Source organism: Panthera leo, chromosome A2 (assembly GCF_018350215.1).
Source record: "Panthera leo isolate Ple1 chromosome A2, P.leo_Ple1_pat1.1, whole genome shotgun sequence".
Taxonomy (NCBI): domain Eukaryota; kingdom Metazoa; phylum Chordata; class Mammalia; order Carnivora; family Felidae; genus Panthera; species Panthera leo.
This window is the reverse complement of record NC_056680.1, coordinates 119,403,177-119,420,062: the sequence shown is the minus strand read 5'-3', so window position 1 is coordinate 119,420,062 and position 16,886 is coordinate 119,403,177. Positions and strand designations below refer to the sequence as shown.

At 41.5% G+C, this 16,886-nt stretch overlaps 1 protein-coding gene across 4 annotated transcripts in view; it reads left to right on the top strand.

Moving 5' to 3' along the window:
- The window catches only part of CPVL (carboxypeptidase vitellogenic like), a 115,743-nt gene extending 101,362 nt beyond the window's left edge, over positions 1–14,381 (top strand). For all 4 annotated transcript variants that reach the window (XM_042921126.1, XM_042921107.1, XM_042921099.1 and 1 more), the window contains one exon: positions 14,125–14,381. In XM_042921126.1, the coding sequence (XP_042777060.1) occupies positions 14,125–14,229 (105 nt within the window). In that variant the 3' untranslated portion in view covers positions 14,230–14,381. The remainder of the gene's footprint in view (positions 1–14,124) is intronic.
- The last annotated feature ends 2,505 nt before the right edge of the window (positions 14,382–16,886 follow it).

Sequence of the window (16,886 nt, the reverse complement as noted above, 5' to 3'; positions counted from 1 at the left end):
TCCCCAATCCCACTCCCTTCCCTCATTGCCTCTGGAGGTAAACCACCGTCCTGGATTTTGATTTTATCATCCGTTTCCTTTTTTATTAGATTTTTAAAGCTTATTTATTTATTTTTGAGAGAGAGAGAGTGAGCACAAGCAGGGTAGGGGCAGAGAGAGAGGGAGCGAGCATTCCAAGCAGGCTTCATGCTAACACAGAGCCTGACGTGGGGTTCGAACCCATGAACTATGAGATCATGACCTGAGCTGAAATCAAGAGTCGGGTGCTCAACCGACTGAGCCACCCAGGCACCACCCCCACCCCATCCTTTTCCTTTTATAAAAAAATTTTTACTACAGATATGCATCTCCATAAACAATATTTTTCTTTTCATGTTTAATTTGATATAAAAGGACTTATTCTATATGTATTTTGCAATAACATGCTTATGCTGTTCAGTGCTTTCTGAGATTCATCCATGTCAATAGGTTCGGTTGTGCTTTGTTTTCTTTTTCATTGCTGCATAGTATTCCACGGCATGATTATACCGCTCATCCATTCCTCTGCTGCTGGACACATGGGTTGTTGCCAGCTTTTCTGCTACTACAAACATTGCTGCTGTGAACGTTCTTGAACATATGTCCTTGTGCCTGTGTGCAAGAGCTTCTTTCTAGGAATAATGCCTAGAAGTGGCACTGATGAGTTCACAGGGTTTGAGCATCTGCAGCTTCCTCAGATAAAGCCAAACTGTTTTCCAAACAGATTATACTCTTGCCAGTAATGTATAAGAGATATGATTATTTCACTTTCTCACCAACTCTTGGACTTCCTCTTAGTCCTCTCTCCTGTGGGCTTGTTTGGGTGAAGGGGGGCTTAATGTCCTTTCTCACGTCTGCCATTCAGTTTGTCTTCTTTCTCTCTTGCTGTCTTTCCCGTCTTCTCTGCCTATCATCAAATGGAAAGGCCTCCACACACGGTGAAAGGCTGAAGTGAACACATCGTGTCCACGTCTTGGCACTGCTCTGGTTAGGCAGATGCATTTTTCTCTCTGGATGTCCAGGGCTAAGGTTGGCTACCAAAATATCCAGCTTAAAAAAAAATAAGAAATTTTTTTTTTTTTTAGAAAGTTCCTCAGCCCTTTTCACTTCAACTCACCAGCAGTGACTCAATATAAGAAGCAACTGAAAAAAGTAGACGTGGGCACCTGGGTGGCTCAGTCGGTTAAGCGTCCGACTTCAGCTCAGATCATGATCTCACAGCTGGTGAGTTCAAGCCCTGTGTCAGGCTCCATACTGATGGCTCAGAGCCTGGAGCCTGCTTTGGATTCTTCTCTCCTTCTCTCTCTGCCCCTCTCCCGCTCCTGCTCTGTCCCAGTCATTCTCAAATAAACGTTAAAAAAAGTGTAATAAATTTTAAAAAAGCAAACATATTTTAATGTACGCCATGGATTTGCAGGCAAGACCTAGACCATTGGGAGGAGAGTCTGAATCTTTTCCCAGCACATCAAAAATAACCCCACTTCCATTACTTTCCCACTGAGACAAGAAGGAGGTGAAGTGACTTAGCCAGTTGCTTTGCTATGTGTCTTGCCACAAAATTAAGAAGAATAGTAATTGGTAAATATTACTAGCATTCGCCACATCTGCTTTATAGATCCCTCTCAGCAGCCTGACTTGATTCATATCCTAGTGCTTGACACAGAAACCGCAAAGAACTATTTAACGAGAAAGACACTGATTTTATATAACACAATAAAAAAAAAAAACATATAGCCTTTTGGGCACATTTTTAAAAAGATGGTTCCCTTACTTTATATATTCGAAAACGAAACTGTGTTTGCTTTGTGGTGTTTTAAGAAAAGGCACAGGCTTTAGAAGATGCTATTCAAGAACACTCTGTGTTTTAAGTTGTGGTTTAAATTTTTTTTTTCCTTTGACAATAGCTGGTCTTCCAGCTAGAGTGGTCCTCCTCTCCACTCTACTCGTCTCTCGGTGCTTTTTCCAAATGCCAGTCTAATCATGTTTTCCCTTATTCAAACGTCCTCACGGAATCCCCGCTACCTGTAGAATAAAGCCTGAAGTCTCTCCATAGAGTAGTAAAGAGGTTAGTCTGGCCTGGGCTTTCTTCCCCCCACCTGAATTCTCACCCTCCCTCCTTGTCCATTAGAATCCTAAAGAACAAAACAAAACACCTTATAATTCCCCAGAGCCACCTTGCTGTTTTGTTAGTCAGCAATTCCCATGGAAAGGTCCTTTCTGCTCCTCTGGCTGCCCAGAAAACCCCCATGTGCCTTTCAGGGATGAGAACTACCTCTAGGGGGCTCGGTCAGTAGAGTATGCTACTCTTGATCTTGTCATGAATTTGAGCCCCATTCGAACATAGAGATTATAAATAAATAAGTAAATAAATAAATAAATTGACCTCTAGGAAGCCCTCCTTCTCCCAGAATACCTCCTGCTCTACATCTCTATGTACATCTTCTAGTGCATGTACCTCACTGGGGTTTCTCTTTAGTTTACCTCCTTAATTGCCTTCCTCCCCTCCTTGACACTGAGCTCCTTGAAGACAAGAATACGATATCATTTATCTCTGTAGCAAACCCCTTAGCACCGTTCCCAGCACCCAGTAAATGTCCAGTGAATGAAAATCAAATTGGCCCCTACCTTATATTCATGCCCATTCGTGTGTGTGTGTGTGTGTGTGTGTGTGTGTTAAAAATGCAATTCTCAAGGAGTGCTGTGGTTGCTTACCAACTGCATGTACCGAAGTGTCTTCTAAGAAATAGACTAGGTGTGCTAAGATCATGAATGGTTCAAAGCAATTCCCTTCAAACGAAAGGATGCCCTGTTCATGTCAGCTGAAGACGATTTCCTTTCTGTGTTACACAGGAGAAGAAAGGAGAAATATTCTGGGAAATAAACGTATGGGAGGAGTTGGAGAAGTTTCATTATCTCAGTGGCTGACTAGAATGTCCTGTCCTTTAAAAAATTGAGTTTTTGGTGTTTGGGGTTTTTTTTCCTAAAAAAAAAAAGAAAAACAAAAAAACCACACAGCTTGCTTCCTGAAAACAAAGGAAATAATAAACAATAGCGACTCCCAATTTTACTCTGATTATTTGCCAAGAGTCATCTTAGTTCATGTGGTTCTATTTCATTAGAGAGGGCTGATTAGCATAAAAAGAATGCTTCTAAATTAAGCTACCCAAATATGCAGTTAGTTAATACTCAGGGAGCTAATTTATTGTATTATTTAAAATATAAATTGGGTAGCAAATCTATTTACTGAGGTATAACAGCTAGGCAATGATGCATAATTTTCTCTTAGCTGTTGAGTGGTTTTTAATATCTATTGAAATTTAACAGAGAACCATTTCATTATGAGAAGTGAATAAATACTAAGAAGACTAACGTTTAAAGTATTATCCACACATGGAGAATAGGTTTTAAAACTTAATGATATTTGAGGAACAAAGGGAACTGGGGTTGCTTTTTAAATGGCAACATTTTGTGTTTCAATTTGAAGTGTAACCAGATCCACAAAATTGCTTGTGGAAATGTTAAACAGAGCCAAAAAATAAACAAGGTGGAGGGTGGAGTGGGGCCGAGAAAAGGGCAAGAATGAAATAAAGTTGTGTTAAGAAACCGCCACATCATCAACTGGACCAAAGGCACTACCTGTGCCTTGCACAGTCTTTGCTTTGCTAGTGAAAACCATGTGCCTTGTTTTATTTCAACCAATAACATCATGAAAATGTTGTGATCATTGGCGTGTCCCATATCCTCAATTCCTGGGGACATTTTTGGGTCTGGGGTCCCCTTAGGCTGTGGGTCAGGAACACAGTGGAATCTAGATACCCTTTCTAGTCAGTAGTTGTCCCAAACGGACCAGCTTTGGGGTGTCGCAAGGGCTCTCCTACAAACAGAGGCATCCATGAATGCTGTGGTGTGGTCTTGAAACTCTTATTCCTATTATACTAGAACTCAGTGGGGGTAGGCAGGACTGGAAGCAGGCAGCAGGACCTTCTCATCTTTCTGCAAATATTTGAAACCCTGCCCATCTGATTTCCTAAGCCAAGATCTCAGAGACGTTTTAGACCTTATAATTTATTGATTTGAGTGGATATTTCTTTTATTTATTTTGGGACACAGAAAGAATGCTCTAATGTTTCATCTTTCCCCAGGAGAGCCAAGATGTCAGAGAACCAGTGGTCGGAAGGTAAACTGGCTTGGGAGAGCGGGGAGACATTGATCTGTAGTGTTTGTGCATTTTCGTGGTGTAAATATTCCACTGTGGTTGATTTCAGGCTACCAATATAACACCACTGAACGTGGAGTTGGGCAGCAGTAGACACAATCGGCTGTCCTGAGCCAGTGCCAGAGCTCCAGCACACAATGCTAGAGCCTCCCTGCACTGATGTTTGTAGGAGGTCAACCTTTAGCGGGCTGGCTGGCTCTTGTCTCCCTGTTCCCCAGAAGGCAGCGAGTCGGGCTCTACGTACTCGATACACCCCCAGCAGAGAGTATTTGCTGCTGTAACGTCTGCCCTCTGCTCCCTGGCTCCCCCCTTCTCTCCTCCCAAAGAAAACTACAAACAGTTTGTAGTTTGTAGTTTGTACTCAAAGCTAGATATTGAGTACGAGTAATTAATGAACTGGATTTTGTGCTCTTTACCCTCTTGTGGATTTCACATATAAAACTGGACATGGAGGAAGTGAAGCTTCGATTGCTTTTTTTAACTGCATCAAATCCTAGGTTGTAAAGTGAGTTCTTCAAAGGGGATAAAAACAGACAGAATGGCTTTTTGCCATTCTGCTAAGACAAGTGAGGTCTTGCTTGCTTGACATTTCTATGTGGGGAGAAGAGGGTGTTTGGCATTGCAAGTGGTAATAGGGGGTGGAGGGAAAGGATGGGACGGATCATGATGTTGGCAGGTTTAAGGGATAAAATTCACTCTAGACAGTTAAGTCAAGCATATTGACAGAAGTTTGAGCTCACATTCAATCTGCTTTCTTACTTTAATTGGGACCTTTCCCGTGGGAAGGAAGGATTCATAGCATGGAAATAAAGAAAGCCTGGAAGAGAATTTTTCTCCCTCCTGAACAATATAATTCTTCTTCTGAACAAGTATAGTACTACATTTTATATTTATTAGTGTTGTAACTTCTGATCTTACTCCACTCTTAAAGGGAAAACATACTTCTCTGACGATAAAAAAGGAGATAATAGTCTGATGACCATTGCTTGAGTGTTGATATATATCTGTACGGCACACGGTACAAGCTTAATATGTATTTACCAACTGAGTGCTGTGCAGTGTTTAATATGCATCTCTTTGAACCCGTACAAAAAGTTAGATATTCTTAGAGTAACAGACTATCCTAGTTTGCCTGACCCTTTTTCAACTTTAGCACTTTGAAGATCCCATATTCCCAGGAATCCTTCAGGTCAGGGCAGACTGGGACAACTGGTCACCCTAATTTTTACCTTCATTTTTACAGATGAGAAAATTGAAGCAGTTAAGTCCCTGTGCCAAAGTCAAGGGGCTGGACTCAAATCCAGATCTGTTGAATCCTGAGTTCATGCTTTTGACCACTATGCTGAATTGCTTCCTACTACACTGTCCTGTGCTTTAGTTTTCCACTGACAAAAATGATCAAGGGGGAGAAGGTTCTAACCTTAGTCATTCATACCAACATTGCTGAAATTAACATAGAAATTCTTGGAGCTGATTTAAAGAAAATTTCCATGACCTTTTTTTTTTTTTTTTTTTAATCAGAGACATTCATAGCACATTGAAACATCTAACTGATTTGATTTGGTGAGATTAGGCTAAGAGATGTGATTGAAGGGCCTTCATCTCTGAGGCATTCATTTTGTGCCTCTCTAAAAAGATGGGGGGTATGACTTGATCACCAGATTTCTTCTCATTTAAAGGTTCCCTGATTGTCAGGAGTCTGTTTTTCACGTTACACAGAAAGGTCTCTGCCATTTATTCTTATCCTTCTATCTTGTCTTTTCCTTTGGAGACAAAATGTCTTTTTTTAAAAACACTATTTCCTTGTTAATAATACATTGTTTTATCATCTCTCCTTTAATTTTATTTTGTATTAATTTTTAAATCTTAATTCTAGGATAGTTAACGTATAATAGCATATTAGCTTCAGGTGTACAATATAATGATTCAACAATTCTATCCATAACTCAGAGCTCATCATGATAAGTGTACTTTTAATCCCTTTCACCTACTTCACCCATCCCCCCACCCATGTCCCCTCTGTTACCATCAGTTTGTTTTCTATAGTTAAGAGTCTCTTTCTTGGTTTCTCTCTCTCTCTCTCTCTTTTTTCTTTGTTCATATGTTCTGTTTCCTAAATTCCATATATGAGTGAAATCATCTGGTATTTGTCTTTCTCTAACTTATTTTACTTTAACATTATAGTCTCTAGCTCCATCCATGTCATTGCAAATGGCAAAATTTCATTCTTTCTTTATGGCTGAGTAATATTCCACTGCGTATATATACCACATCTTCTTTATCCATTCGTCTGTTGATGGACACTTGAGCTATTTCCATAACTTGGCTATTGTAGATAATGCTACAATAAATGTAGGGATATTATCCATCCTTTGACCATGTCCTTAGAGATTACAACACACGTGCAGATTTAAGAAAGTTGACTTTGATATCATATGATTTCACTCACATGTGGTCTTTAAAAAACAAAACAGATAGACATAGGGGAAGGGAAGGAAAAATAAGATAAAAACAGAGATGGAGGCAAACCATAAGAGACTCTTAAATACAGGGAACAAACTGAGGGCTGCTGGAGGGGAGTTGGGTAGTGTGATGGGCTAGATAGGTGATGGGTATTAATGAGGGCACTTTGGAGATGAGCACTGGGTGTTTACTAAATTCTATTCCTGAGACAATTATTACACTGGATGTTAACTAACTTGGATTTAAATTTAAAAAAAATAATAAAAAGGGGCTTAGTCAGTTAAGTGTCCGACTTCGGCTCAGATCATGATCTCGCGGTTTGTGAGTTGAGCCCTGCATCCGGCTCTGTGCTGACAGCTCAGAGCCTGGAGCCTGCTTCAAAGTCTGTGTCTCCCTCTCTCTCTGCCCCTTCCCTGTTCACGCTCTGTCTCTCTCTCTCTCAAAAATAAATAAAACATTAAAATAATAAATAAATAAATTAATTAATTAATTTAAAAAAACAAACAGAAAGTTGGCTTTGAATCAGTGCATTTATCATTTGCCAGATATGCAAATACCTGAAAATACCTTAACTCTGTGCCACCTTTTGTGCAACTGTTGTTTTTTTTGTTTTGTTTTTTCTTAACTTCTATGTGGTTTGTACTCCACGAGACATTATTATTATTGTCATTCATTTATTTTTAGGTACACATGTAGATTCTCAGTTGCTTTTCATTCTCCTCCGTGTTTGCATGTTTCCATTAGGGACCATTACCCTTCTGTCTGAAGAACAATCTTCAAACCTTTCTTCACACACCTGCTGGCAAGACCTTTTTCCAGTTTTTTCTTTCCTTGAAAATATCTGTATGCGGTCATTTACATGGACATTCTAGGTTGTAGCTGTTTTCTTTTCTAACTTGAAAGATAGGATTTCACAGTCTTCTAGCTGCCATTGTTTCCTTTAACTAGTCAGCTTTCTTGTTTCTTTGAAGTTATTGAAAGTGCCATTTCTTTTTCTGGCAACTTTTAAGATTTTCTCTCTGTCTTTGGTGTTAACAATTTACCGTTGTGTGCCCAGATGTGGTCAGTTTTCTTTGGATTTTTCCCATGTAGTTTCATAGAGCTCCTCAAAGCTGTGGCTTGTTGACTTTTGCCAATTTTGGAGAGTTTTTTTACTCACGGTCTCTAAACTTTACTATTTCTTTTGTACTGTTCCTTCCTTCTCTTCTTATTCCAGGACTCCAGTTAAACATAGTTAAATATTTTGTCATCTCATGTCTTTTTTTTTTCTTTCCTCTGTGTTTTCCATAACTTCTTAAATAATTTGGTCATGGTTGTTTTAAAATCTATACCTGATAACTCCAGTATCTGGATCCCTGTGGTCTTTCTGTCGTCTGCTTTTTCCCTTGGTCTCTGGACCTTTGATCTTATCTTTTGCCATGCCTACTATGTTTTCTTGAATGCTGGACAAAATGTATGAAAAATGATGTTATCTTTCTTCAAAAAAGCCTTTAATTTTTTTCTGAAAGCCAGTTAGTACAGGGGCGGATCATCTGGCTTCAGTCAGGGGCTCACATGGTGAGTGGGTGCTAGAGTTCAGGTTTTGGAGGGCTAACCTTGTCTTTGATGGGTCTAACAGAAAGCCTGTGATGTTCACCTCCATGACAAGCCTGCAATTTCAAATCGCATCTTTTGTTTCTTTGGGGTTTTCTTTCTTTCTAGTTTTTGGTCTCCCAGACACCCTAAGCCTTGCTTCGCTTTTCATCCTTTTATCTGTCACTTTTTTTTTTTTTTTTTTTGGCTTCTTGGCAAGAGAAGCTTAGGCATTGGTGAGTTTCTCAGAGAGAAAAGCAGCACAAAATGTTAGGTTCACTTCTCTGCGATTCTCTTTTCTCCATGGTCTTGGCCTCTCAAGCCCTCGTTGCTTTCTGATACTTTTCAAACAGCGTTTTTGCTTTTTTTTTTTTTAATGTTTTATTTATTTTTAAGAGAGAGAGAAACAACGGGAGGGACAGAGACAGAGAGGGAGACACAGAATCCGAAGACAGTCTCCAGGCTCTGAGCTGTCAGCACAGAGCCCGACTCGGGGCTTGAATCCACGAACTGTGAGATCATGACCTGAGCCGAAGTCGGACACTTAACCGACTGAGCCACCCAGGCGCCCCAGCGTTCTTTTCTTTTTAATTCGGCTTTTGGTGTTCTTGTGGGGTGGGGTTGGTTTGACACATGCTATTGCATCATGGTCAAGAGTGGACATCTTGGGGTGCCTGGGTGGCTCAGTCGGTTAAGCATCTGACTTTGGCTCAGGTCATGATCTCACGGCTTGTGGGTTTGAGCCCTGCGTCAGGCTCTGTGCTGACAGCTTGGAGCCTGGATCCTGCTTTGGATTCTGTGTCTCCTTCTCTCTCTGCTCCTTCCTCCCACCTCAAGAATAAATAAACATTAAAAAAATTTTTTTTAAGTGGAAATCCTAAATTATGATATTGTTGTAACTGATTAAGTGAGATGGTATATCTAGGAGGCCCTTAGGGAACTGTCAATAGCATCAAAGCTATGTATTGGATACAAGGATGTGTTCCATTGTGATGGCTACATTTCGGTCAGCTAAAGCACCTTTCCCCGTTGCGTTCAATAATCCATTGCTACACTAGACATGTACACTGGTAAATCTCAAGTTTTCCCGGGGTGTTTTGGGAGCAGCTCTTAACTTTGACCTCTGCTTTTTTTTTTTTTCTTTTTTTTAGGGGAAGGGTTATCGTTGTTGGTTTTGATAACAAGCTGTGGCTTGTTTTTTTATTCTCATTCCCAAGTACCTTTTGTTTTTAGTATATTTTTTTTCTTTCAGGGCCTATTTATTCTGTTTCTGCTCCTGGTTATGGTCTGCAAATGAAAAGGTTAAGATTTTGTAAATATGAAATAAGGTAAAAATAATAAAACAACTCTAGTATAAATCAGAAACCATAACAAGCAAGACTCTTTTCCAGGTTTGCATCGTCCTGTAGTGAAAAAAGAGATTTATAAATCTATCCCACATTGCTTGCTTCCCAAACTCACCTCTTTTTCTTCTTTCTTGGTTAATAGCATCTCCCTTTGCAAAGCTGGGACAGAAGCCTGAAATGGGGCGATGTATGTATGTGCTGGGGGATGCTTTCAGTTTACCTTTATGTCTGATTAGTCACTGATTTTGTTGGTTCCAGCCCGACATTCCTCTTCTCCTTCCCCTCCTCCCCATTTCTCCCGTGTGCCCACATCCTCTCTCACCTGGACAGCTGGTCTCCAAATTTGCCTCCCTGCCTCAGTATCATTTCTTTCTAAATCAGCCCCCTCAATACACAAGAAGTCATCTTTCTATAATGCAAATCTGAGCATATCACTCACTACCCTGCTTAAAACCCTTTAAGACATGTCCAGAAGAGGCAACTCCATAGAGACAGAAGGCAGCCTAGTGATTGCCAGGGGCTGGCAGGGAGAGGAGAATGGGAAGAGATAGCTAATGGATAATCAGGTTCCCTTTGGGGTGATGAAAACATTCTGCAACAAGATAGTGGTGACGGTTGCACAACATTGTGAATGCGATAAATGCTACTGTCCATTTAAAAATGGTTAGAAGGGTGGGGCGCCTGGGTGGCTCAGTTGGTCAGGTGTCAGACCTCAGCTCAGGTCATGATCTTGTGGTTTGTGAGCCCGAGCCCCGCGTCGGGCTCTGTGCTGACAGTTCATATGCGGAACCGCTCGTGGGCTGTGGGGTGTCTGCGCACTTTCGCACTCCTCTGTGTTTGCAAGAGCAGTTTCCTCTGGGTGTGGTCCCTCCCCCACCCCAGCCAGCATCGTCTGTCCAGATACCTGCTCCTCCAAGGCTCCCACGAAGTCTCCCCTGATACACCCACATCAACACGCCCAGTGTGAATTTCCCACGATATCTTGTCGCCTGTAAAAGCACAACCGGGAAAACTTTACAGCCAGGTCCGTGTTTCTGGTTCCAGGGAGAATTATATCCTTCTCTAAAAATTAAAGTGGAATGAAGCTTGAAAGTGTTTGCATAACCCTTTTAAGATTCATGACACATTTGTGACCCCCTGGAACATCTGGAATACATGAGTTTAGAGGTTTCAGCTCTCGTGTGGAAACACCCAACATACACAGTTTCTGTTGCTGAGACCAATTCTACCCAGGGAGCCTTGGGATTAATCTTGTCACATTTAAATATGGAATCATGGCCCTGTCGCATTTTGTTACACACCTCTAAAAACCGTGGCGTGGTTTGTGCCCTTGATTTGTGAGTGGTGAGCAGCTTGGCTATAAACAACAGAGTGATTTTTTTCGGCACTCAAAAATTTATCTTTTGGTTTTTTTCTGGCACTCGTAAACTTATTTTTGAAGTTAACATCAGTAAAATGCTGTATATTAATCTGCTAGGGAATATACTTTGAAAATTTTGTGACATGCGAAAACGACCTTGTTCCTAAATGAGTTTTTCCTTCCAATCTTCACGGCACCGTTTATGATGTGATTTGCTCCCAGGCTGGGGGGTCATGCAGGTTACTGAGAATAAGAATTGTTAACACCCAACCCAGTCTCTTCTTCACCACTTGATTATCATGGTCATGGAAGTGTGTGTGTGTGTGTGTGTGTGCGCGCGCATGCACGTGTGTGTGTGTGTGTGTGTGTGTGTGTGTGTAAATACCAAGAGGGCAGATGATGAGGAAGAAATACACTAAGGTGAGATCATGACTAGGTGTTAATTTCTGTTTGCGTTCTCTATTGATATAAATAGAGAATTGCCCGGTTTGTCACAGAATGGAAAAAAGGTTTTCTAAACAGTGGTTCTCAAAGAGTAGTCTTTGGACCAACGGCATCAACATTACCTTGGAATTGTTAGAAGCGTCAGGCCCTGCCCTGGACCTTCAGAGCTGGAAAGTCTAGGGGTTGGGGCTCAGCAATCTGTCTTAAGAAGCTCAAGCATCTCGGGGCACAGTCACGTTTGAGAGCCACTGTTTTCAACAACCCCCTCAAACCCAGATTTCTTGCTGCTAACGTAGGAATACAAGGCTTTAGGGTAGTTTGATACAAGCATTTTGATCCTGGCTTTTGAATGGGGAGGACCATTGGAAAAATAATGACAATGGCTAATATTTATTGAGTTCCATCCCAGTCCAGACACCGTGCTAAGTGTTCCATGAACATTACTCCATTAATTTCTCATGTAATTCCCAACTATCCCAAGAGGTAATACTTTCTTCTCTCTTGTACAGTTAAGGAAACTGAGGCTCAGAGCAGGTAAATTACTTGTCCAGTGTCACACAGCTTGCTGTGCCTCAAGTCTTGCTCCTGCACACTGACTCCAAGCCACGCCATAAAGGCTCCCCCCCATTAGCTGCAGCTCTGGTCCTGGAGGCAGACTGACCTTTTCGCTCTTGGATTCAGCATACCACCGTTCCGGACCATTGCTGCCAAATTCATTTCCAGTCGAAGCAGCAGCTGGGTTTTGTCACAAGCATGACTTTCTTAAGTGTCCTCAGCTGAGCTGAAGTTGCACAAAATCACTCATCAGATTTCTGCCAAGGCTGGAGATTTGGATGGGAATCTACAGGAGAGAATTCTAGCCTGGGATTGTGGGGGCAGCAAAAGTTTTCCTCCAGAGTCACCTACAGGGACTCATGTCACACGTATGTTTACTTTCAGTCTGTGACGAAGCAAGACATGTTGGGTTTCCAGATGCAAGCTTGAACACAAATGGTAGATGGGCTCCACTGTCGTTGCAGCAAGGGACAAACGGCCATTGATGGAGTGTTGCATGAGGCAGGTGTTTCCAATCGCATGTGAGGGTTAAGTCCTAGCTCACGTCTGTAATGGCGGTCTGCTTCCCTTACCTGCCTCAGAGGGCTGTTGAGAGATGGGTGAAATGTTCTGTGACTAAGCTGTAAAGCTTGGCTCAAATGTGAAGAATGATTGTACAAATACTGCGACTTGAATAAAAACGCTGGTGTCTGCATCAGAAGCCAGGTTCTAGCTTATTCTCTCAGTTACGATTGTGTGACGTGGGCAAGCCTCCGAAGAGCTCCGTATCACTCCGTCACCGAGGCTGGTGTCAATGGTGATCTCTACCATCTCTCTGCACACCTTGGCTAGCTGTGAGCTGCAAAGCAAAACTCATCTACTGATGTTGACCCCACTGGCCGCCTGGCAAGGTTGTAAGATGCTGGGGGCTGGGGGTGGATTTGTAATATAATAAATGCACTACGTAAATATATTTGTACTCTTTTTCTGCCTCCGTTCCCTTCTTATTGAGACAGGTAAAACACGCTACAAAGGGCCTCGTCAAAGTGGTCCTTACTTGCCGATTGTGACCTAGCAGCTAGAACGCACTGAATGTGATCCCTCACTCCATCCACTACTGACCGCTGTCCGGTTGCCACATGTGCCATAGAATATCTCAGGCTACAATGACTCCCCCATGCAGGAGGCCCGCCAACACCCACTGTCAGTTCTTTCCCTTTTGGTACTGAATCATGAAGTTCTCTCCTGGTCCTCTACTTGGGGCACTTGCTGCTGAGCCTACAGTCTTTCTGAGTACAAAGACCAGTACCCCCACCCCTTTCTTAAATTAGTATGGCACCTAGCACTAGGGTCTGAATTCACCTTAACTATAGGTGTTTAAGAATGTGTTGTACATCGGGGTGCTTGGGTGGCTCCGTCGGTTGGGCGTCCGACTTCAGCTCAGGTCACGATCTCGCGGTCCGTGAGTTCGAGCCCCGCAGCGGGCTCTGGGCTGACAGCTCGGAGCCTGGAGCCTCCTTCACATTCTGTGTCTCCCTGTCTCTCTGCTCCTCCCCTGCTCACGCTCTGTCTCTCTCTGTCTCAAAAATAAATAAAAACATTTAAAAAAAAAAAAGAATGCGTTCTACATCTTGTTAGGTGACACAGGTAACCGTGCCATCCAAACTCAGTGAGTCCGTATTAAACACAAGTGCATTTCAGGGTGTGTTAATTTTACATAAAATCTGGGGGAAGTGTACTGATGCCCGCATTTTACTTTGAAACGTGTCAAAAAAGATAAGATGGATTAATAGATGGACAGTGAGGCAATGAGTTCCGTGGGCGTTAATGAGAGAACCTAAGTGGTAAGTCTATGAAATTCTTTCAGATGTGCTGTATGTTTGAATAGTTTTCACAATAAAAGGTGGGGGGAAAAGAAGTACTCTGTGCTACTCAAAAAGATGGCCTTTTAACATTTCAGGTGTCAAAGACTTCCATTTATTGTCGTTTTAATTTTTTGGAGAATCCAAATATCCCCTGTATTAATGCATGCCCCAAAGGCCTGGATTGATAGAATATGTTCCGTATTTCATGTAAGCTTTAAAAATACTTTAATCTGAACTAAAATTTTCCCTTCATGTAGAACACCCATTTCTCTAACTTTTTTTTACCTTTTACTTTTCTTCTCCAAGGTAATTGTTCGAGGTGGAGGGCACATTTTACCCTACGACCAGCCGCTGAGATCTTTTGACATGATCAATCGATTTGTTTTTGAGAGAGGATGGGATCCTTATTGATGGATAAGCTGCTGTCCTAAAAACAAAAAAAGGTCAGGGGACTTAATCTTTGAGAAGAAAACTTCCAAACCTGAAAATGTCGTATAAATAAGAAAAGTACCTTTTTATAGCTTTTTATAGCTTTAAAATGTTTCTCATCAATAAAAGTTATCTTTGAAACAAGTAAGGTTCTGTTTTGGGTGAGAGATGGCTCATTACAAAATTAACTGTAAGAAAATGCTATGCGGGGGCGCCTGGGTGGCTCGGTCGGTTAAGCGTCCGACCTCTGCTCAGGTCATGATCTCGCGGTTCGTGAGTTCGAGCCCCACGTCGGGCTCTGTGCTGACAGCTCAGAACCTGGAGTCTGCTTCAGATTCTGTACCTCTCTGTCTCTCTCTGCCCTCCCCCTGCTCACGCTGTGTCTTTGTCTCTCTCTCTCTCAAAAATAAATAAACAAAAAAAATTTTTTTAAAGAAAATGCTACCTGTGATTAGGAATGGTATCTTGTAACTGAAAGGATGGGAAGAATGGATTCGGAGACACTGTTTCAGATGGAAACAGATAAATGGAAGGCGGAGGTCTTGAATAGGAATTTTAAATTCCTTCTAAGAGTACGTGCAAAGTGCAGTAGGGGAGTAAAGTTGTCACAACATTTTGTTCTGTAAGTAACAATAGAGTTTGTCATAGTATGTACCTGGAAGTATTTCAGAAGTAGTATTGGGTAAGAGCATCTCATTATCACTCCGAAGGAATGGGTGCCATCATGATGGTGGTGGACAAGACTTTGGAATGTGGACAGTCTTAGCAAGAAAGGTAGCTTGGAATTCTTTGAAATAGAAATTTTGCATATAAAAGTAACAATGCACCAACTGGCAATACGTAGAGGATCATATTCAAAGGACACACTGAATCTGTGTCTTTTCTTTTCTTTGGTTTTTTTTTTGCTTTTTGGGGGTTTTTAGTTTGTTGGTTCAAGTGTACCCATTTACCAAACAGCCTGCAGGCTGCAGGCATTAGTTATGAGCCGTTTTCAATTTGGATTTTAAATTCTGTGCTTCTTGTAGCCAAATAGAGAACGAACTAATTTTGTGTAATTGTTGGAATCTCAAAAAAATTTGAGATACTCTGGCATCAAAATATATACATTTATAAATATGCACACATTAGTACTTTTCCAGCTAAAATATCCCATCTTGGCACATCTTTCCTATTTATGCATCATGTGCTCTCATCTCTAATTTTCTACAGCATGTTTGGCTTTTTCAACATCATTTCCCTCTCATATTACCCATTTATGAATTGGCTCACTGGAGAACTGAATTTAAAAAGTCAAAACTTATTCTTGCTGCAAATATTTTGGGTCTTTTCAACTTCTCATTCTGTGCCTGATTTCATTCAGGTTCGTGATCTTCCTTTTTTTTTTTTTAATAGATATATTTCCGGGGCGCCTGGGTGGCTCAGTCAGTTGAGCGTCCGGCTTCAGCTCAGGTCATGATCTCAAGGTCTGTGAGTTTGAGCCCCGCGTCAGGCTCTGTGCTGACAGCTCAGAGCCTGGAGCCTGCTTTGGATTCTGTGTGTGTGTGTGTGTGTGTGTGTGTCTCTCTCTCTGCCCCTCCCCCACTCATGCTCTGTCTCTCTGTCAGAAATAAACATTAAAAAAATTAAAAAAATATATATATATGTATATTTCCTTGTGCCCATGTAGGAGGAGTCGTCAAATCAAACATTCTGATCAAAAACAGATTTTAATTATTGCAGAGAATAAACTAGAGTTTTGCATGTGGCCCCACCTGCCATTTACATTGTTGCATTTGGTCCCAAAAATATGCAGTGGAGAGGGTACCAACTGTGGCTGGGAAAGTGCCATGCGTGTCACACCTGCAGTGGACATTTCTGGGTATGTCACCTCACTGTCCTCGCTTTGCCAAGTCCCAAAGGAGGCAGCCCGAAGAGATTGCTGAGGTTCCTTTCAGTTCACACGTCATTGTACTAGTGTCCATTTCACAAGGGTACCATGAGATGATATAGTGAATCTTCATTATTCATAGATGCCACGTTCGTATGGCCTGTTCACTAAAATGTATCTGTAACCCCAAAACCAATAGTTGCTCACTTTTGTGGTCATTCATGAACACGTACCAAGCGATGAACAATTTGAGTTGCCCAACGTGCATGTTCTCAGTTACGGCCAAACAGGTGTTCTTCTTGTAGTCTGTTTAGTGCCATGTGTTTTTTGTTTTCCTTGTTTTTTTTTTTTTTTTTTTTTTTGCACTTTTGTGCTTTTTGTTGGTGCTTTTGCCGTTCAAAAGGGTTCCTACACACAGTACTGAAATACCGTGTAGTGTTCCCTCGGTGCAAGAAGGCTGTGGTGTGCCTTGTGGAGAAAGTATGTCTGTTAGGTATTCTTCATTCAATCATGAGTTATAGTGCTGTTGGCCATGAGTTCAATATTAATCAAGCAAGAATATCTATTTTATGAGGTTTCTTTCAACAGAAACACACGTAAAACAAGGTTGTGGATTAATTGGTTGACAGAAATGTGACCAGAGGCTAGTAGGAGCCACATCCTGTATGTCCCCCTGGATCAATGATTTAGAATTCACTAATTCGGTATCTGGGGAGATGTTATAGAAGATAACTAGAGTGAACAAAGAGAATCGACAGCATTTCTAGAACAG